Genomic DNA, 22,031 nt, shown 5'->3' with positions numbered 1-22,031 from the left:
TCAGAGGTGTCAAGGGCTTCGTTCCTTTTGGTGGTCAAAGAATATTCCATTGTAAGGATGGACCACAATTTGTTTCTTCAGCAGCTGATGAGCACTTTTTGGCTACGATGAGTAATGCCGCTGTGAATCCATGTACTGTGGATGTATGTTTTTGTTTCTCTTGGGTATATACCCATAAATGGACTTGCTGGGTCATGCAGTAAGTTAGGTATAACTTACTGAGGAATTTCCAGCCCGTTTTGCACAGCAGCTGAACCCTTTCCACCAGCAGTGTGAGAGGTTCCAAGTTCTCTGCTTCCTTGGCAACACTTGGAATTGTCTGCTTTTTAATGTTAGCCACCCTAGTGGGTGTGAAGGGATTCTGGTTCATCTTTGAGTCCCCTTCCCACACCTGTCACATGGCAGGTCTTTTATCCCCTCCATGAGGGCTATTACTTGGAAGTTGTCCTGTGCAATAAAGACATTTGCCAACTGCATGGGGGCTGACTTCTGCTCGGCCCTGAAACCCACACCCTCGGGTGTCTCCCTGACAGTGCTTAGCCTCATTTCCCAGTGCTCCTGGCAGTCAGGTTGGGGCCATGTGACCATCTCCAGCCAATGACATGGGAGAAGAAGTGAGTGAGCCCCCTGGGAGGTGGTCCAGCCTGTGCCCTTCCCCCAACTACCTCTGCCGCAGTGACCTTAGAGGCTGTGTGACTTCCAGAGGGCGTAGCCACAGGTGGACGAGGTCAAGTCACCCTGAGTCAGACTGTGATGCAGCGAGAAAGACGCCTTTATGCCATGAGCCACTGAGACGTCCCTGCTTGTTGTAAATGACCCGAGCCCTGGGATGTGCAGGGAGGACCTGGGAGTGCAGCGGCCACAGGACATACCTTATCACTCGAGAGGCTCCTCTTCCTTGTGGGCCTGGGAGGGGGCAGGAGCACGTACAGGTCGGCCAAAGTGGGCAGCCCCGGCTTCACCACAGTCACCAGAAGCTCCTGAGGGACGCTGGTCTCCTGCGGGGAGAGTTAAGCCACTTTGGTCCTCTTGTCTTCCTCATTCCCTGCCTCATACTGGGGCCCCCAGGAACACCCTCTCTCCCTTCTTGGCCTGTACACCTGTCTCACAGGCCGTCCCTGACCCCTGCATGGCGTGGGGATCCTTCCAGGGTCCCAGGGTACCCTGAGCTACCCCCTGCACCCAGCTACCCAGGGCCCTCAGCCCTGCTATTCAGGACCTGTGCCGTCACACTGGCCTCCCCTTGGCCAGGCCTGGCCCTCAGTCCATTCTTCAGACCATGACTAGAGTGAGCACCAGCACCTTCCTCCCTGGCTAATGTCCTCCATCACAAGGCTCCTTACCACACCATTCCAGGTCTGTGACCGGGCCCCACTGACTCCAGCTGCCTCCCCCTTCCCACTCCCTAACACCCCAGGCCCAGCCAGGGCCATACACCCACAGAGAATATGCTCTCAGCCCATAGGCACTGCTCATGTAGGTGCCTCTGCCTCCTGGAAGTCCCGTTCCATGCACTTCCATCTGGCAAACCCTGATTCAACCTTCAGTGCCCAGGACCCTTTTACCAGCATTATTCATGGGAGGGGAAGCCTGGTCAGAGTAGGCCTCAGCCTGTGATAGCCTCAGGTGGCTCCAGAGGACTGGTCCTCTCTCACTGGGGGGCCAAGGGCCTTGGGTGTGCTACAGCCCGCCCTGATGTCTGCCCCCCGGGAGCTCCTGAGGCCAGTGAGCACACTGGGTTCTTCTCTCTGTCTTGTGTCCAGCCCAGAAGAGAAGTTCAGTGAATGAAGGAAAATTGCTTTAAAGAGACTCTGGAGCACTGGAGGACGACAGTGGGGTCTCCTGCAAACAGCAGGTGGTCCCTGGACTGTGTGCATGGAGGGTGCCTGTGGTCCCTCCCCTGTGAGGTGGTGCTCCAGCTGCAGGTCCTCCTAAATAAGGGCAGTGTGCCTGCCCCCCATCCATAGCTTTCAACATCCCCAGCTGGCCCGAAGACCAGAGCATCGTGTGCAGGGGCAGTGCCACCCGCCTCTCCTTTCCCTGGGCACCCCGGGGCCCTTGGGCTTCTCTGGATGCCGGAAGCACCGTGGGGCTGGGGAGGCTCTAGGCTCTGGGTGGACACCTTGGAGAGCAGCCGGGTGACCACCAGGCCCACGTCTTCCCTCCACTCAGGGGTGTTGGGGTTGTAGGCATCCAGCTCCTTGGAAAACTGCAGAGGCATGACTTGAAATTGATCTGGAAAGACGCAGAGAAGGGAGACTGGTCAGTTCTGGACAGCCTGGCTCTGACGGCTCCAGGGTGGGGGTCGGGGGCAGCCACATGCCCTGGATGGTCCCGTGAGGCCTTTGATTCAGATCCCAGGGCCCAGCAGCCCCATCGTCTTCTCAAGCAGGCCGACAGCAGTCCTGATTTAGTGTTTGGAAACCAGCTCCTTCCCTGGATGCCAGCAGTGGTGGTCTGTCCCAGGCAGGACCCATGTCACTGGCTGCCATCTCATAACAGCAGTGACAAAGATGCCAGTGATGATGATAAAGATGCGCTGACCCAGGAGGGAGGCCTGGTGTGCACCAAGCCTGCTCTGTGAGATTTGCCTCCTTGACTCACAAGAATGAACACACCCTATGAGGTCAGCCTCTCATCCATCAGGGATCCATGGACTTCAACTTGCTGGTCCTCCCACCAGATTAAGAGTCCCTTGAGAGCAGAGGCCCTGTCTTCTTCTCTTTCTCCCACATTTCCCGTGGTCCATGGCTCAAAGCCCAATTCTAAAGTCACCAGGGGCTCCAGAGATAAACTTTAACCTCTCCACTTCTCAGGCCTCAGTTTTCTCACATGTAAAGTGGGAGGAGGCTGTGCAGGGCTGACGGGCTCAAGGGACAAGTGCTTTGAGGACTGCAAACCCAACATCTTACAATGAGGGTGGTGATGGCCTTTGCAAAGCTCCCAGCCCAACAATGAATGAAGAATAGCCAAGGGCAGCCTCCTCCGGGGTGTGAAGGGCCTGTGTGGGCAGCCCAACCCTCCGCACACTTGTCCAACTAAATATTTAACTGATGGCTGCTGTCCACAGTAGAGGCTGTTCTTAAAGCAAAATGAGGGTTTATTGCTGTGATGTTGGTGGCAATGAGCTCTGCCTCCTTGACAAGCGGGGGGTCTCCTTCAGTCTTAGGACCAGTTGGTATTGTATATATCTCCCACGAGGGACTAAGAGCCCCCAGTGAGCACAGATAAATGAGGATGCAGATTCAGAAAAGGAGGCTCAGCGTTTCTCTAGACAGGAGTCCTCTTTAAGCTGCCATCATGAGACAATGCTTAGGCTTGGCCAGAGGTGCCAAGAGGACAGGGGCCCTGGAGGCAGGCAGAGCCAGTGCCCAAACCTGGCTGTCTTGCTGCTGGGTGACCTTGTCCCTGGTGTGTTGTGTCCCATGAGTGTCTTGGGACACAGGATTTGTCAGTATTTATTTTACAGATGGGGAAACTGAGGCCAGAGAGACCGGGAGACTTTGCCCAGGCCACACAGCCAGGGCAGGGCTCTGTTTATCCAGCCCCTCCCTCCCCACCCCAGGGCCACTCAGGGTGACCAGGACATCCATGGCTTACACGACCCATGTGGCCTGGCTTCCTGGACTGCAGCAGAGATGCAGAGGCCGTGCTGCCAGACCCCAGGAAGTACTTACCCAGCACACGGAGGACCCTGGAGTCCTGCAGCACCGAGTTCCCACAGGCGGCCTGCACCGTCACACGCACGTCGCCCGTGTCCGAAAACCGCGTTGTCACAGAATTATCCAGGGAAAGGAGGGGCTGCAGGGGCACAGCAGGGCTTAGGGGCCTGGCCGAGTGAGGCAGCGGCCGTGGGGGACGCTGGCCTATGGTCGCTGCCTCACTGAGAGCATTGCTGTCCCCTTGTTCCCATCAGCAAATGGGCCCATTATGGACATCCTGTGGTGGCAGCACCCAGGGAGGCGTGGGGCGGGCAGCCGGTTCTTTATTTTATTTTTTTTTGAGACAGAGTCTTGTTCTGTTGCCCAGGCTGGAGTGCAGTGGCGCAATCTTGGCTCACTGCAACCTCTGCCTCCTGGGTTCAAGTATTCTCCCACCTCAGCCTCCCATGTAGCTGGGCCTACAGATGTATGCACCCCCATGCCCAGCTAATTTTTGTATTTTTAGTAGAGATGGGGTTTCACCATGTTAGCCAGGTTGGTCTCAAACTCCTGATCTCATGGGCACCTGGTTGTAAGCCAACACAGCACGAACTTGAGGTCCCAGCACCCCCTTCCTTCTCAACAGCTCCCCAGGCCTGCCCCCCACGGGCATTTAGGAGGCCTGATGTGGCTGCTGGGCTGGGCCTTCACTCCCTGCCCATGTGATCTCCCATCTCCACACATGGCCACCGCAGCTGTGGATGAGCCATGGCTCTGTCATCAATGGCACCAAGCCAGTGCCCAGCTCAGGATCCAGCCATGGGGATGGTGCACACTCAGCCGGGTGGGCGCCATGTTGCCGCAGAGACAGGAGAGGCCACCCCCATGGGTGTGGATGTGGAGGCAGAGGCTCTGCCAGGTGAAGGGACATGTGTGGAGCATTCAGCTGGAAGTGGCGGAGCCGAGGTCTGAACCCAGACCCTGAGCTCCTTCTCAGACCCTCCCCATTCTAGAGAAACACAATCCAGAGCCCACAGCCCTTCCCCTTGCTGGGGCTCTGTGTCAGGGCCGTCAGCTGCTGGTAGGGGGCTTCCTGCCTGGCGGTGCTGGGCTGTTTGCTGAATGAGTGGAGGATGCCCTTCACTGGGTCTTGCCCCCAGTCCAGGCATTCTGCTAATTTGGGCTCTCTCCTGCTCAAGAACTATCTGTGGCTCCCCACTGCAGACAGGGTACAACCCAGGCCTCTGAGGGAGGCTTCTGAGTCCCCTTGACCTCTTCTTCTGTAAAGCCTTCCCTGAGCCTCTCACTGCAAATGCTCTCTCCTTTCCGGGAGCGCTCATGCAGCCCACCTACCTGCCTCTGTGACTTCTACCACCCCCAACTCAGGTAATCCACCACGTTCCCATCTCTTTCCCAGGAAAAGGCAGGGTCTAGTCTGACTCATCTGGCACCATTGAGCAGATGGGCCCTGAAAAGGCACCCATGGAGGGTGTGCCCCTCTCAACTGCCCCAGGAGGGGCCCAAGGGTGAGGAGTGCACCCTACACTGGTTCCTTCTGCTGAAAACCTGGGGCCATGCTCTGCCCCACTGTGCACCTTGTGGGGAGCCTGCGGGAAGAAGGGCTGAGTGGGGGCAAAGCCAGCGCACCTGCAGGCTATGGCCGATCCACCAGTAGAAGACGGTGAGGTTGGGGTTCAAGGGAAGCAGCACAGCTGTGAGGTTCACCTCCTGGTTGAGGCCAATGACAGGAACCACCTCCAGGTAGAGGGCCTGCAGGGGGGCTGTGGGGACCCAAAAAGGCCAGGGTTAGATGATATCAGGGCATGGGGCATTTCAGAGGCTGCTTAGTGATCACTGTCACCAGCAACTTCATTGCTATCATCACCACCACCACTACCACTATCATCACCATCACCACCACCACCACCATCACCACTACTACCACCATCCATTCCCACCACTACTATCACCACCATCACCAACACCACCACCATCACCACTACCACCATCATCACCATAACTACCACCATCACCTCCACCATCATCACTGCCATCACCACCACCATCACCACCATCACCATCCTCACCAGCACTATCACCACCATCATCACCAACACCACCACCATCACCATCACCACTACCACCATCCATTCCCACCACTACTATCACCACCATCACCAACACCACCACCATCACCACTACCACCATCATCACCATAACTACCACCATCACCTCCACCATCATCACTGCCATCACCACCGTCACCATCCTCACCAGCACTATCACCACCATCATCACCAACACCACCACCATCACCATCACCACCACCATCCATTCCCACCACGACTATCACCATCACCACCACCCTATCACCACCATCATCACCATTACTACCACTACTGTTACCATCATCACCATCACCCTATCACCACCATCACCACCACCACCACCACCATTGTCACCATTATCACCACCACCACCATCACCACCATCATCATCAACACCAACGTCACCATCATCACTACCACCTCCACTATAATCATCATTAGTACCATCACCACCATCACCAGTACTGCTATCACCATCATCACCATCACCACCACCACCATCACCACCACCATTGTCACCATTATCACCACCACCACCATCACCACCACCACCACCACCACCACGACCATCACCACCACCACCACCACCACTATCATCAATATCACCACCAGCTACCAGCTCTGCCCTACTATTGTATGGGTCATCAGGGGTGCGGGTTTGAGCCCAGCCTCCCTGCCTCCCTGCCCTCGGGTTCACCGTCCTGAGTACCAGGGGCCTAGAGCAATCCCGAGGGCTTCCCTGTGTTTCCCCCAAAGCCAGGTTCTCTCTCTCAAAGGGAGTGACCTTTGGCCTCAAAGGGGCAATAAACTTACAGTTGACCTGGACAAAGAGCACCGCCTCATCGTGGCCCGCTGTGTTCTCTGCCCTGACGGACACGCAGTAGATGCCAGGGCTCTCGTAGCGGTGCCGGATGGGCTCCCCGGTCAGTGTAAGGTTCACGTACATAGCCTTGAAGCCGTCCCCAAGGTCCACCTGGTACTTGGTAGTCAGGACATCGCCCTACAGGGAAACACCATGTGGCCACTCAGGAGTGGGCCTTGAAGCTGAGGGGCCAGAGTGGTTCATTCACTCACTCACTCACTCACTCACTCATTCATTACCGCCCTCCCTTCCTTGAGATAAGTGGGGCTCTGGGGACCCACAGGAGACCGGGCCTGGTTCTGCCCTGGAGATTCTGCCTGGAGTGTGGGGCTGACCAAGGCAGCTGGTTTAACCAGGGGCTGTGGCCAAGGGATATTTCAGAACAATCACCCAGCGGCAGAGAGGGAGAGGGAGAGGCCCAAGGGTGTCATCAGAGAGCAGCTGGGGGGCAGTCAGGGCCCGGGGGAGACCCACTGAGGCCCGTGCTAGGGATGGAGCCAGGAAGGTGAGGGGCCTCCCACTGCGAGGAGGGTTTCGGCAGGGGAGAGGAACACATCTGGAAGTGCCTAAGCCGCCTGCCTGGAAACCAAGCAGGATTTTCCTTTCTGGGAAGCTGTGGTTCTTAATTTTCTCTTTCTCAGACCATGCGGTACCAGGAGTGACGCTGAGATGGGGCAGGGTGAGTGCAGAGAGGAGCTCCCACCAACTGCCATCCCCGTGTGGCACCGAGTCACCCAGAGAGGCCGCTCCACCAGCTCCTTCCACCTTCCAATAACCGCATTTCCCTCGCAGAGTGGGGGACTGAGCGAAGGAAACAGGAACTTCTTCCATTTATGGCTCATGATCACATTCTCCCTCCCTCCCTTCCTCCTCTCCTCCCCTTCCCTCTTCCTCCCTCGCCGGCACCAGGGGCACGAGGAAACTGTTTCCTAGTGATGATGAAGGAAACAGTGTGATTACTAACCACTTAGCCATCTTCTCAGTTTATACCAGCCAAACGTTGAAAGTTGATAGAAAACTTTTACGTAAATCCTGTTCACTTAACTTTCTCCACAGACGTGGTAAATTGAGCTGGTCAGTGTCTCCCCAAAATTCACGTCTACCAGGAACCTCAGAATGTGACCTCATTTGGAAATAGGGTCTTTACAGGTGTCATTAGCTAAGATGAGATCATAGTGGATTAGGGTGGGCCCTAAATCCAGTGACAGGCATCTGTGTAAGAGAAAGGAGAGGGAGATTTGGGCACGGACAGAGGCTGCGTGGAGGTGAAGGCAAAGGCAGGAGTGACTCTGCAAGGGGCCAAGGAGTGCCGGGAGCCCTGGAAGCTGGAGGAGGTGCGAATGGATTCTCCTTTGGAGACTTGTGTGGGTTCAGGCCACCCGGCATGAGATAATTTGTTATGGGGTCCCCAGGAAGGAGGCTGCAGGATGCTCCGTTCTCCCCATTTGACAGGTTAGAAGACTGAGGCTCTCCAAAGCCCAGGACCCAGGAGGCTGCTCGCTGGTTGTGGTTCTTTCTGTTTAATGGCAGCCTCTCAGGGTGGGGCGGGGAATGAGGGGAAGCGCTCAAGTCTGAGCTGCTTCCACGGAGGGAAGTGTTTCCTGTGCTAATCCTGGGAAGGAGAAGGCATGTGTGACCCAGAGTCAGGACCCGTGATCCGCTCAACCTGGGTGAGGCGCCACCTCTCGGGGCCTTGTGTTCCTGCCTGCAAGGGCTGCGCTGATGCACATTTAACTTCTTAAACATTTCACTTGGTTAAAATAACTTGTCTTTTTCTCCTGACCACAAAAGTAGTATATTCTCAAGGTAGAAAATAATATAAAATACAAATAGTAAAGCAAAGAAAAAGAACAAAACTAAATCTCACCATAATACCCTCCATTCACATCTTGGTATATTTCATTTAGATCCATTATTATCACTGGTGCTTAAAAAAAAATTAAACATTGTCTTCTGAGATAATGGTAGGTTCCTATGTAGTTGTACGGAATGATACAGATCCACCCCGTGTGCCCCGTACCCGGCTCTCCCCAAGGCTAACATCTTGCGAAATGATAGTATCACGACTAGGAGGTTAACACTGATACAGGAAAGAGACAGGACAATTCAGCCAGCACTGGGACCCCACCGGGTGCCCTTTGCAGACACACCCACTTCTGCACATTAGCCCAACTCCATGGCAACCATTAGTCTTTCTCCATTTCTATAACTTTGATAATTTCTATTCTCTTTCTCCATTTCTGTATTTCAGGTGTGTTATATGAATGAGTTGCACAGCAGGGGATCATGTGGGAGTGGCTTTTTTCACTCAGCATAATCCACTTGAGGCTCATCCAGGTTGAAGCAGGTATTATTATTATTATTTTTTAAGAGGGGGTCTCACTCTGTTGCCCAGGCTGGAGTACAGTGGTGGGATCTTGGCTCACTGCAACCTCCGACTCCCAGGTTCAAGTGATTCTTGAGCCTCAGCCTCCCAAGTAGCTGGGATTATAGGCATTCATCACCACACCTGGCTAAGTTTTGTTTTTTTAGCAGAGACAGGGTTTCGTCATGTTGGCCAGGCTGGTCTCGAACTCCCGACCTCAGCTGATCCACCCACCTCGGCCTCCCAAACTGCTGGGATCACAGGCGTGAGACACCGTGCTGGGCCCTGCTGCAGGTATTAATAATGGATTCCTTCTTACTGCAGCATGGTATCTCAGCATGGGGGCACCCCAGCCTGTGCAAACATTCACCCACTGCAGGGCACCTGGGCGGTTTGAGTTTCTGGCCTTTATGAATAACACTGCTATGAACAGACACATACAGGTTTTTGTGTGAACAGAAGTCTTCATTTCTCTGATATGACCGCCATGAGTGCAAGTGCTCAGTCCTCTGGTCGTTGCATGTTGAGTTGGTTAAGAAACTGTTGAAGTGTTTTCCAGAACACCTGTGGCATTCTCCAGTCTCCCCAGCCATGCGTAAGTGATCCAGTGTCCTTCCCTGCATCCTCACCGGTACTTCATGCTGGCGCTATTTTTAATGTCAGCCATTCTGATAGGTGTGCAGGGATGTCTGGCTGTGGGCTTCCCTGGCGGCTGATGGTGTTTGTCAACTTTTCGTGTGCTTACCTGTCATTCGTCCATTCTCCTGGTGAAACGTCTTTTCAGTTCTGCTCATTTCCTAACTGGATGGTTTGTTTCCTTGCTGTTGAGTGTTCTTCCTCTAGTCTAGGTACTGGTCCTTGTTGGATATGTGGTTTGCAAATACTTTCTCTCACTCTGTAGCTTGCCTTTCATCTTCGTAACATGGGTGTTTCACAGAGCGAAAGTGGCTGATCCTGATGAAGCCCAATTTATCAACTTTCCTTTTGACTGGCTTTCAGTGTGAAGTCTGAGGACTCCTCTCCTAGCCCTAGATATTCTCTCCTGTGGTTTTTCTAAAAGGTTTATAATTTTTACATGCGACATTTAAATCTAGGCAATTTTGAGTTCATTTTTCTATCGGGTGTGAGGTTTAGGTTGAGGTTCATTTTTATTGGATGAATAAGCCCTCCCCTCAGTGAGTTGTTTTGGCACCGACGTCAAACATCCCTCGGCCATATTTATATGGGTTTATTCCTGGGGCCTCTATCAGACCTTATTTTTAATTCTTAAGATATTTACAAAACTTAGACTCCCCTAAACCCAGTGCTGTTTGCAAGATAGGTTGGCCTATGTGTGTGAGAGAGTGTGTGAGTGTGTACAAATCTGCGAGTTTGAGAGTGAATACATGAGCGTGTAAGCGTATGTGTGTCTGTGTGTTTGTGTGTATGTGTGAGCGTGTGTACCAGTGAGTGTGTGCCTCGGACCTGGATCCTACACTCCCACCACCTTCCCTAGCGTAGCGGGTGGCCTCTTCCCGACAGTAGGTGCACAGTGGGGTGGGGGTTGACTCTCCCCACCAAGAGCATCTTTTGATCACTCTCTTCACTTCCGCCAACTCCAGCTCCTGCCAGCAGAGCAGGCCCAGCAAGGGTCCCGGCCCCCTGGGCGGTGGTAGACTGGCTCCCATAGAGACACTCCGCAGATGCGACTGCACTGCCGAGACGCCAGGCTCTAGGGGGCAGCAGAGGGCCATTTTTTCCTGGAAGTCGGCCCTGGACGGGCAGCCGCAGCGGGGTCTACTCTGAGGGTCCAAGCGGGACAGGCGGGGCAGCGGCTCTGTCCTCCTGCCGCCCCAAGATGCTGCTGCGAACAGAGGCGCCCCAGGGCTGCCCCTGGCTCCGAGGAGTGTGGGTCCTAGGCCCCATCTCCGTCAGCAGCCTGCACCAGGGAACGGCTCAGGTCTAGGGGCCCCAGACTCAGTCTCTGTCCACGTAGAGTCTAGGGGCCAGGGACCCCAATGCCAGCCCTGCCACTCATTCCCGTGTGGCCTTGGGAGAGTGACTTCTCTGTCCGAGCCTCAGTTTCCCCAGCTATAAAGCAGGTTGGCAAGAGGACGCCACTTGAGGTGGTGCCAGGAGTACAGGCAGTGGCTCGTGCACAGCGCCCGCCACGGAGGCGCTGGGCAAGCACTGCTCTGCGTCGTCTTGGGCCTCAGTTTCCATGTTTGCCTCAGACCAGGCTCCCTGCTTTCCAACTCCAAAGACCTTTGTCACCAACATCCCACCCCACCTTGGCACCATATTTTGAAGGACATTTAAACAGGACACACATCACTGTGAAGCCGCACTTGCTGCATCTCCCGTACTGTTCACCGGAGAGCCAAGTGTCCAGGAAAGCTGCGTGGTGGGAGAGAGCCCAGGGTCCTAGGTGCTCACCCTCCGGGTGCGACACGGATGCATCGAACCCTCTTTTGCCCTTTTCTGTCATCTCAAATTTTCTGCAATGCTTGTAAGTTTTTCTAGGTTTTGTTTTTGAATTTGCTACAATGAGCATTAGTTTATTCAACAATCAGAAAAATAAGCATGTTACAAATTAATTTAAAAGGACTAGAAGGAAATACAAAAAACTAACAGTTGTTACCACGGAGGACTGGGGGGCTTTTTGAGAGATATTTATACTCTTGATATTTTGTGTGTGTTTTCCAAATGTTCTACAATGAACATTCATTATTTTTAACGTCAGAAGAAAATATAACACTTGTTCTAAAGCAAAAAAAGCAAGCCTGGGAGGCTGGGAGGAAATTTCTATCTGTGTTTGTGTGAGTATTTATATCTGTATCTGTCCATGCACACACAGGATTTATTTTTGGTTGTGTAATTATAAGTAATAGTGTTTTTAACTTTCTGTTTTTCATAAGATCCCAAATTAACTAAATCAATATAATTACAGGCTTAAAAAATGTATTACCACCCACAGGAATGAATACATTTTATACCAAGGCCAGTAACTACACCCTCCCCCACCCGATGTGTGAAACCACGTCTCCTTCTGCTCTGCGGGGACCCTAATACCCCCTACGTCCTACTCTATTCTCCTTCATGTCTCTTTCATTGTTAAATGCTGGTCTCGACTCAGGAAGTGGATTTCCAGCCCCCTGCGCCCTCCTTCAGTCTGGACAGGCTGGCTGATGACGATGCCCTGAGTCACTTCTAGGCAGAGGAGACACCCTCACCATGCCTTCTGCGTGCCCAGTTGGAGCCGCCCCTGCCCGACAGTCCCAGGAGCCTGCTGGGAGGTGCTCGCTCACCTGCTCCTGCCGCACCACAAACAGGACGTCCTCTCCAGGCCGCACGGCCACCGCCTCGCCTTGGATGCTGACCTGCAGGCCCCGGGGTGGCGTGAGGGGGCACTGCAGCTGCACCTGACTCTGCTGCATGTCCACCCCACCCTCACACACGTTGGACACCACTTTCCGGTACCTGGATTGACAAGAGAGGGTCAGGGTCCGCTTCAGACAGGTGGCAAGGGATGGGGCCCCATAGTCTGGGGAGGGACGTGCTTGCCACCCAGAGGTGGCACTTGGCTTCCCACCCCTAGGACTCTACTTGCTAACTCCCAGTCACCTCCTGACTCCACCTGATTGTTGTTACAGCCCCATTTTAGAGATGAGAACACTGAGGCTCAGAGGAAGAAGGACTGATGGTGGCAGGATGTGCTTCGGAGGCGCTGGCATCTCCGTGGTCTGATCATATTACTCACAGTAACAGTAATAGCCACCGTTAGTGCTGCAGAGGGGCTGTTTAAGCAGCCAGTTTGAATTTCACGGTCTTGCTGAGAAAGGTGGAGGACAGAGTGCCCGAGAGGGCCTGGGGTCCTGCCTCTACCTCGCCACTGGCTCACAGTGTGGCCGTAACCATGGGCACACACACCCCTCCTCCTGGGCTCCATCTCCCTGTTCCCTTGAGAGACCTGGATTGGGCGATTCGTGACTAATCACTGCATTCATGAGAAACCTATTTACTGAGCATCTATTATGGGCCAGGTAGTGGGAATGGGGGTGATCGCATGCAGCCCCTAGATGCTGTGCAGAGCAGACCCTCTAGTGGAGAGGCAGAGGCGGACCTGAGCAGATCACGTCAGAGTGAAACCACAGCTGTGATGGCGCTGGCTGGGGCATCCCTGGGGACCTGGTCCCTGAGAAAGGGGCTTTCAGCGAGAATGGGAGGATGAGCAGGAGAAGAAAGAGCATCCCAGGCCATGGGAACAACATGTGCAAAGGCCCTAGGGTGGGTCTGAGCCTGGAGGAGGAGCGGGTGTGGCACGAGGCTGGAGAGAGGCCCTGGGCAACCTTTTAGGAGAGCCCTGAAAGGGGTGGCCTCATCCAGCTTGCTACTTGTGAAGCTCCCTCAGGCTACACTATGCGTCTGTGAAAGTGGCATTGCTGCCAAGGTGCTGGGGGTACCTGTCTCCCCAAGGCTGATCCCCCCTCTTGCCCTCAGGGCCAAATTCTCCCAGATGGCTCTGCCACTGAATAAGCATTCAGAAGTTGATCATGCACAGGCCCATTTGATTAGTGCTTTGAAAGAAAATACCCTTCTCTAAGGGCTACCCACCCGTGGCACCTACAGCGTGCAGATGGTATGAGATGAAATCCTTTGTCTTGATCAAGGTCCTGGCTCTGACACTTCAGACAAGAGTCCCTGTTGTCAAGCCCAGGTGGATGTGCAACCATTGCAGGTTCATGATACATGGGTGAATGGGTAGACAGATGGGTAGATAAGTAGATGGATGGATGGATGGATGGATGGACGGTGAATGAATGAATAGATACATGGTGGATGGATAGATGGATGGGTAGATGGATGAATGGATAATGGATGGATAGATGGGTGGGTGGATAGTGGATGAATTGATGGGTAGATAGATGGATAGGTGAATGGATGGATAGATTGATGGATGGTGAATGAATAGATGGATGGTGGATGGATAGATGAATGGATGGATGGGTAAATGAATGGATAGATGGATGCATGGATAGTAGTTGAATGCCTGGGAGAATGGAAGGATGAATGGAAAGACGTATGGATGAATGAATGGATGGATAAATGAACAGATGATGGCTAACTTGATGATGGGTGGATAAATGGGTAGATGGGAGATGAACGAGTGATTGCATGGATGGGTGGGTGGATGGCAGGAGACATGCTGGTGAGGCCAAAGCCTGCAATTTCTGGTCCTGCCTCCTGTTTCCTCATGTTCCCTCAGGGGAAGTAATGGGGATTTTCTAACAAGCCCAAGGGCTTTTCTCTTCCTCTCTGAAAAATGTCCTCAAAGAGAAATGAGGAAATTGGGACTTTCTGACGGAGCACGTTTGGGACCTCCTAAAGCTGAAGGCTCACAGCTTTTATGTACCTAACATTTTACATGAATTGAATCCTTCATAGCAGTATTCCCAGCCTCTGGTGGAGGAAAAGTATCTTAACTGCTTGCACTTGGTGATGCCTTCCCCTCATGCACAGCTCGTATTCAGCAAACCACAGACTGAAGGAACACCTACTGTGTGTTGTGGAGCTTACAATTCAGCAAGGAGGACAATTAGGTGAGTGATGACAATAACTGGGATTCGTGCTGTGACAGAGGCAGGCTCGGGGTCAGGAGTGGGTGGTCAGGGAAGGCTTCCTGGAGGAAGTGCCATTTAAGCTGAGACCTGCAGGCAGCAGGAGCACCTCCAGCACCCAAGCCTTGGTGAATGGGGAGAGCCTGGCTTACTGGGCACTGGTAAATGGAGAAGGGTCCTAGCACTGCAGAGGCTCAGAAAGACCAGGGGAAGACGTGCTGCAGCAGGTGTGAGCCATGGGCACCTTGGACCTTTTCTGTCTATTGTTCTCTGTCCAGAGCCAACTCAAGGCAGCTTTCTCCTGGCACTGGCCCATGTGGGCTCAGATGGGATAACCCTGTGGATTCCTTTGGCCTGGGAGCTAAGGTCATTCACTCATGATGTCTGGTGACTCACATAAGCCCCGCAGCCAGACTCTGTGCTGTGAGCGTGGGGCATCCTCAACTTTGACCTCTCTTTCCCGGACTCCACTTGGGAGTTGGGAGCTGCAGGCACCAGCCAGGAAGGCGTGGTTTCAGGGCTGCACCACAGCTCTGCCCCCGGATTTAGGCAGGGAGAGGCCCGCACCCACACTCACCCAAGGCTGCTGGTGTAGGTCTGGCCCAGGGCACAGTCGTCAGGCGGGGACAATGGGTTAAACCAGAAGTTGGCAGAGCACTTGTTGGTGCTGGACTCTGAGGAGGGGGAGCGCTCAAATCCGTAGTCGCTGGGAGGAGGGAAGAGTAGTGGTAAGTGACGGGCACAGGTGGGAACCGGAGTCACCCAGGGTTGGGGTGAAATCTAGGGGAGCTGAGAAGGGAACCTCATGTCAAGGGCCTGCTATGCACCCATCTGTGAGGACATGAAGGAGCACCCACAGCCCCATCCCAGATGGGCACACAGGGTAACAAGGGAGGCAAAGGGATGCTGTGAACTCAGAGAAACCTGGAGGGCTGCCTGGAGGAGGTGAGCAAATCTCAAAGGATGGACAGAGACAGGTAGGGAAAGAGAGGGAGAGGCGCTGCTGGCAGGGCCCAGCCTGAGCAGCACCAGTACGGATGGAGGAGGCTGGAATGCCAGGGGGCATGATGAGGAGGGGTGAGGTGGCAGGTGGGTGAGCTGTTAGCCAAATTGTCCTGTGGGCACTGGGCAGTCACAGGCAGCTTTTGAGAACAGCAGGGGACAGGTCGGGTGGCTTTCAGCAGAGTCCCTGGATGGAGAAGGGCTGGAGTGGGTGCAGCACCCCAAGATGCCCTGACCTGTTCCTCACTTTCTCCTCCTGCCTGTGAGCAGCCACTGAGAAGGTTTAAAAATGCACCCACAAATTCCTTAAAGCTCCTTCCTGGAGTGTGGGCTGGTCTTGGTGACTTGGTTCTAACAGATGGAATGAGGCAGAAGTGGCAGTGTGCGACTCTGACACCAGGTTATAAAAGGCGCTGAGGCTTCCTCCCTCACTCTGGGGGAAGTGGTCGCCATGCTGTGAGGATGCTCAAGCAGCGCCTGAGGCCTCGTGGCCAGGAGCCCGTCGCTCACCACAGGAAGTCCGAGTCCCGGCACTCGCACACGCGGGACGTGAGCGCCGACGTGAAGCTCCTCCCCTTGATGCACCAGGACGTGGACTTTCTTTTCCGGAAACTTCTCTGCTGGCCCATGATACAGCGGTCGCCCTGCAGCAGGAACATCAGGGTAAGGAGCTGCCTGAGACAGGGCAAATGCTCTACATGGCCTTATGCCGCTGAGGCTGCCAGAGCCTGAAGATGGCTGATGGCTCAGGTTACAGATGGGGAAACTGAGGCCCATAATGGGGCGTGACATGTCTGCAGTCAAGTTGGGGAAACCTCCCTCTCATCCCAACCCATGGGCATTCACTGAGCCCCTCCTGTGTGCAGCCCTGGCTGGGCCCGAGGGGTCGCAGAGCTGCTGGAAGTGCAGCCCTTTTGAGGTTCCCCTCGTCCCCTCAGGCGCTGCGTGGGAGCTGGGCTGAGCCACGCCCTCGAGGGCTCACAGGCACACAGTGGGTCCTCAGGGGACAATCAGGACAAGACAGGACTACCCCCAACTCCCTGCAACAGCTGCTGTGGCAGTGACAGGGGTGGGGCCGGTGAGGATGCCCGGTGGCCTGTATTCAAGCTCATAAACCTCCTCCTAGGCCCATCTGAGCACTTCCTTGTGAAATCCAGCTTAAGCAATGCACCGTGCTAAGGCAGTTTGGCAGGCACCGCCCACCCTTGATATCCGATCGCCCTCCCTATCCGATAGGCTTCCTCATCCCCTGCTGCCCCCCAGGTGATGTCAAATCCTCTGATGCCTGGTGTTTCCTCTTAGTCAGTTTCCACCCACTGACCTTGGCTTTGAACTCCCATTTGCCCACGCTGAATTCAAGTTGAGCCCAATCTCTCCTTTGAGAGGGTCCCTGTACCCACCGTGATGGTCTTGAGTAAAGTCTTCCACCCCACACTTTAACAAGTGCCATTTAATCATTTCTTCAACAGGGCCACCCACCCCCCGGCAGTTCCAGGCCCCCACACTCTGAAATCCCAGGCTTCCCCACCACACTGCCAGCAGCACAGCCTGATTGGAACTACAGAGGGGCCACTGATGGTCTTTATACTCCTCTTAGTGTCCATATTACACATTTGCTGTAGAAACAGTTATGTGTCTCAATTACAGCGTGGGCTTGCCCCAGACCCCTCTCCACACCGAGACCTCACTGTCATGTATGGTACAGGCCTGTGTTACCTTCCTAAGATCTGAACATCCTGAACCCCAAGCATACTGGACTCCATGGGCTGGAGTAGAGCCTGTAGCCCCACACTCCCCAAGTGTGGCTGAGGACCCTCAGCCCAGGTAGCTCCATGACCGAGAAGGGTCTAGAAAAGCCCACAGGAGGCCTGGACATCTCAAGGCACTGGGGATTCCCTGAAGACTTCTTGGAGGCGGGGAGGTGCCCTGCGGCCTTGCAGGGGAGGACTTTGGCAGGCAGAGTGGGCCTGCGTTTGCAGTCTGTACCCCACGTGCCCGATCCCAGCCTCATGCCGGCCCACCTGCAGGTTGGAGAGCTCCCAGGAGCTGTAGTCCTCCTCGCTGCACTGCCTGGAGAATGAGGGCCGGAAGTCCACCTTGACCAGCTCCCAGTCGGAGCGGAAGCTGATGTGGCCAAAGACCCTGGGGTGGGAAGAGGAGGGATGGGAGAGAAAACCACCTTCATTAGGCCTTGTCCTATGTGCAAATCATGTCCCCTCTGGACTCTGTTCCTACCTGTACCACGGGCACAGATATCCCTCTCCTGCCCTTGCTGGGGATCAGAGTGAGGCCGCCCCGGGCACCGAGCCTGGCCCTACACACGTGCTCTGTAGGCTTCGGCATGAATATTCCCACAACTACCACCTGTGATCTATGACTTGTCAATTGCACTGCGTGAGTCGCTCTGGTTGGCCCCCAGTGGCCCCGCTTGATGGACAGGGAAGGAGGCCCAGATCCACAGCAGGGTTGGGAGCCCTTCCACGGCCCCTACAGTGGTTCTTGCATTGTTTTGCGGAATGATCTGTGGTCAGGTGGCTGCATCTACAGCTGTCTGGCTTCTCCCTGGCTTTCTCCCAGCCTGACCGTGTGAGGGTTCCATGCTGCAGAAACCCAGCTTTTTATCGCTGGGCCACAGGGCATTTGCTCCCTAGTAGAGGTGGTGATTCAAAGAGAAATAATGAGTCAGCAGACCCAGCGCAGAGCCCACGGGATGAGCAAGGTTGGCCCGTCGCAGCCTAGGTGGGTGGGGGAAGAGGCGGAAGACAGAATAGGGAGGCTGGCCACTTAGGGTGTCATGTATGGTACAGGCCTGTGTTACCTTCCTAAGATCTGAACATCCTGAACCCCAAGCACACTGGACTCCATGGGCTGGGGTAGAGCCTGTGGCCCCACACTCCCTGAGTGTGGCTGAGGACCCTCAGCCCAGGTAGCTCCATGACCAAGAAGGGTCTAGAAAAGCCCACAGGAGGCCTGGACATCTAAAGGTGCTGGGGATTCCCTGAAGACTTCTTGGAGGTAGGGAGGCACCCTGCGGCATCCATGGGTGCTGGAAGCTATGCATGCACAGCCTGGTAGGCTGGGTCCACCCGTTTTACAGAATGGAAAGCCGAGGCACAGAGAGGTTGAGTAACTTGCCCAAGGTCACGCAGCTTGTTTGTGCTGTTCCTTCTCCCTCCTTGCAGTCAGCAGTCATTGCTGTGTGCCCATCACTCAGAATGGCACTCAGGTGCCCCGCTTTCTCCCTCTCTGGGAGGGCTGCTGCCTGAGTGCCTTCCACTCCATCCCTCAGTACCACACACTTAGGCTCCAAAGACCACCCAGAAGGTGGGCCCAGCCTGCTCTTCCCTGGGCCTTCTCCAGTCCAGCTTGTGGTGCTCCGGCCATATTACCAGAGGCCAAGCATCTGGGTGGGGGAGGTGATGCACGCTGCTCCAGTCTGGTCCCTGTCTGAGCACCCCCAACTGGGGATGGATACTTGGGGGTGGCCCATCATGAGCTGAAAGGACAACCCCATTCTAGGGAGGTGTTGAGAGAGGTTTTGTAGGGTATTTCTGAGGCATGACAGCTGGGTCTGAGCATCTGAGGCTGATATTTGAAGATTTGGCTCCACGGGGCACCTCTCAGCCAGGCGAGCCTGCAGCGGTCCATGCTTGAATTACATCTGTGACCTCGCATTTGCCTCCACTCTCCGGAACAGTCCCACGAGGCAGACACTATTGTCTTTGTTTGATGAAACCCTAAGCCTCTGCAAGCTGAGCATGGGGCCTCCCTCTGTCTTAGCTGGACCTTCCCCCGGGGACCCTGCCTCCCTGTGCTCCCTAAGGCCAGCTCGTTGAGGGAGCAGCCAGGCTGGTTCCATCCCGCATTCCTGCCACGTCGCTGCCAGGCCTCATTCCAGCCAGGCCTCTGGTTCTGGGCTCACAGTCCCATCTGGTTTCTTCTCTGCGCGTGGGGTTCAGGAGCCCCAGACCATTCTTTCTTTCTCAGAGGAGTGGGGAAATGGGGCTTGAGCCCTCGGCCTGGGACCCCTCCTAGCTGCTAGTGGCAACACCCACCAAGGACAGGGGAAGGCCCCCAGGTACGGCTGTGACTCTGCCGCGTCCGCCCGCTTCTGCAGGCACTGTTTCCAACAGAGGAATCTTGTGGGCCTGCACGGTGGCCCCGGCTGTGAGTGGTCTTGGCTCCAGGGCACCTGTGATTGGGATGAGGGTGCCATCTGTCTCCAGATGGACGCCACTTGGACGGCCTCAACATTGGAGAGCCCCAACTCAACACACTGGGACCTTCCTTCAACATCGCTGTCCAAACAATGCCTGGGGCATCGGTCTCTTAAACAGCGTCTGAGGGTCTTCTCTCACTTAAGAAATGATTTTTTAGGGGAAACTTCTGGATCCCTGAGAGCATCCTCACACTCTCCTGTGGCCTGTGGCATTATGGAAGGTATAGCAGCAGCAGCAGCAGCCACTGGTGCATACGGAGCACCCACTGCAGGCCGGGCCCAGGCGCGACCTTGTATTCCCCCATTTCCTCCTTGCCAAGCCCCCTTTTACAGACAAGGAAACTGAGGCTGAGGCAAGGGACCCGGCCAGGGCAGCACAGCTTCAGGCCACCTCCTGGAGGGGCGGCGTTGGAACCCGGGCTGGTGGCTCTGGAGCTGTGAGGCTCTGCGCAGAAACATGGCGGGTGCAGAAACATGACACTGGGGCTCCATTGGTCGCAGAGACCCCCAGGAGGCCTCAGTCTCACCGCTGTTCTGAGCTGGGGCAGAGCAGAGAGGCTGGTTTGGTTGACTAATTAACCCCCTGCATGTCCCTGAAGCCCTGCCTTTTATGAAACCTCAACCCTCAGCTGATAACATGAGAAAGGGCTGCCATCTAGTTAATTCTGGGTTTTAGGAAAGAGGTGCTGAAGGGGTCTAGATATTACTTTGCAGGTAACGAGGAAAAAATGGGCCATGCTGCGAGGGTTGAACCATGTAGCCAGGGAAGGCTCTGGGAGCCTCCACTCCACCTCTCGCCCAAGCCCAGGGCCTGGGGACCCCTCCCTGCTCTGAGGCTGCACTGTGGGGAAAGAGAGGCAGGTGAAAGTGACTGGTGCCAGGAAAGTGTCCCAAAAGTTGCCTCTGGCCAGGTTAGAGGTGGCCTTTGGGCAGATTTGGACCAAACAGTTATCCGGGAAGGACAGAGTGGCCGAAAGCTGAGCCTGTGGCTGTGGGAACTCTCCGGCAGGGCAGCTCCCGTACAGACCCCTGCAGAGGGACTTTGATTCTGACCTGCCAGCGTGTTCCCTCTCCTGCAGTTTGAATTATTTGTATGTCACTGGGATTGGGAAGCTGTCTGAAGATGCAGCACTGTGAACCAGGGGGTCTGGAGGAACTGTTCTGATGCTTTAAAAATAACTTAAAAGGTTATAGCACCTGGATGTGAATTCGGCCATTATCCTTCTGGGATAAAATGCCTCACCTGTGGGTGGGGGATGAAGGCTGGGCCATCTCTGGGGCCTAACCAAGGCTCAGACCTCATGACAGCCGGGGCGAAGGGCTTGGCACCCTGCAGAGACAGGCTCGTTCACGGCTCCCGGATGGACAGCACTCCCATCTCTTGGCCAGGTAAGCTGAGGCCTGGAGAAGGCTGTCAACCTCTGTGTGAGGAGTAAGGGCCGCCCTCACCCCTGCACTGCTGGCCCCCCGCGGCTCTGCGGGTTCTGGCCTCAGGAACGGCTTGACCACATGAAAGGTCCACACCACAAACAGAGTGCAGGCAGAGTGCCTGGTGGTGGGACTCCCTTCCTCCCTCGCTCCCCCTCCCCGTAAAGGCCACAGGAGGTCCTGCAGCTGCAGGAAAAGGCAGCACCATCCCGTTCTGTCCCAGACCACAGCCTCCGGGGGCACGAGAGTGGGCAAAAGTCATGAAGGATTTTATGCATCCAGGGCCTGGCCAGAGCAGGAATTAACTGCTCGGGGAAAACTGCAAACATCAGGACCCTTAGAGAACAGGAAGGGTGATTATCCCCACCCAATTCTTACAGGACAGGCTCCCAGGGTCCCCATCCTCCCACCACTCCCTCAGGGATGAATTCTTTGAGACATGTTAGCACCTCTAAAAATGGGGGAATGAATCAATCTGTCTACATTTCTTATGAGAATGGCCTGAAGCCACGTATGAAAACAGCCCGTAGTATGCAGTGGGGCGCTCACTAAAGCTGCGCTGCAGCCCCTGTCGCGGGAGGCCATATTGGTAAAGACGGAGGGAGGACTTGGGGCAGAGGGTCCAGGAAGGGGAAGACACCCCCAGACTGTGGGAGGGGAAGGGGCTCACTGTTCTCCCGGGCGCTGAAAGACAAGACCACCCAGAAGCACCATCGCATGCCATCGAGAACACACGGATACAGGATCAAAGGTCGGCCGGCCAGCGGGACCCAACTGTGGCGGGTACTGGATGTTCAGTGAGACCAGTG

At 55.0% G+C, this 22,031-nt stretch overlaps 1 protein-coding gene across 5 annotated transcripts in view; it reads right to left on the bottom strand.

Annotated features, from left to right (window-relative positions):
• The window catches only part of SORCS2 (sortilin related VPS10 domain containing receptor 2), a 557,572-nt gene that overhangs the window by 12,366 nt on the left and 523,175 nt on the right, over nucleotides 1-22,031 (bottom strand). For all 5 annotated transcript variants that reach the window (XM_034951974.3, XM_034951976.3, XM_034951975.3 and 2 more), the window contains exons 15-23: nucleotides 17,597-17,717; nucleotides 16,086-16,219; nucleotides 15,151-15,279; nucleotides 12,264-12,435; nucleotides 6,563-6,749; nucleotides 5,289-5,422; nucleotides 3,678-3,801; nucleotides 2,123-2,235; nucleotides 873-998 (exon numbers count right to left, since the gene is read on the bottom strand). In XM_034951974.3, the coding sequence (XP_034807865.2) occupies nucleotides 873-998; nucleotides 2,123-2,235; nucleotides 3,678-3,801; nucleotides 5,289-5,422; nucleotides 6,563-6,749; nucleotides 12,264-12,435; nucleotides 15,151-15,279; nucleotides 16,086-16,219; nucleotides 17,597-17,717 (1,240 nt within the window). The remainder of the gene's footprint in view (nucleotides 1-872; nucleotides 999-2,122; nucleotides 2,236-3,677; nucleotides 3,802-5,288; nucleotides 5,423-6,562; nucleotides 6,750-12,263; nucleotides 12,436-15,150; nucleotides 15,280-16,085; nucleotides 16,220-17,596; nucleotides 17,718-22,031) is intronic.

Source organism: Pan paniscus, chromosome 3 (assembly GCF_029289425.2).
Source record: "Pan paniscus chromosome 3, NHGRI_mPanPan1-v2.0_pri, whole genome shotgun sequence".
NCBI lineage: Eukaryota > Metazoa > Chordata > Mammalia > Primates > Hominidae > Pan > Pan paniscus.
Note: the sequence above shows the minus strand (reverse complement) of the source record. Positions and strands in the feature narration are given on the sequence as shown.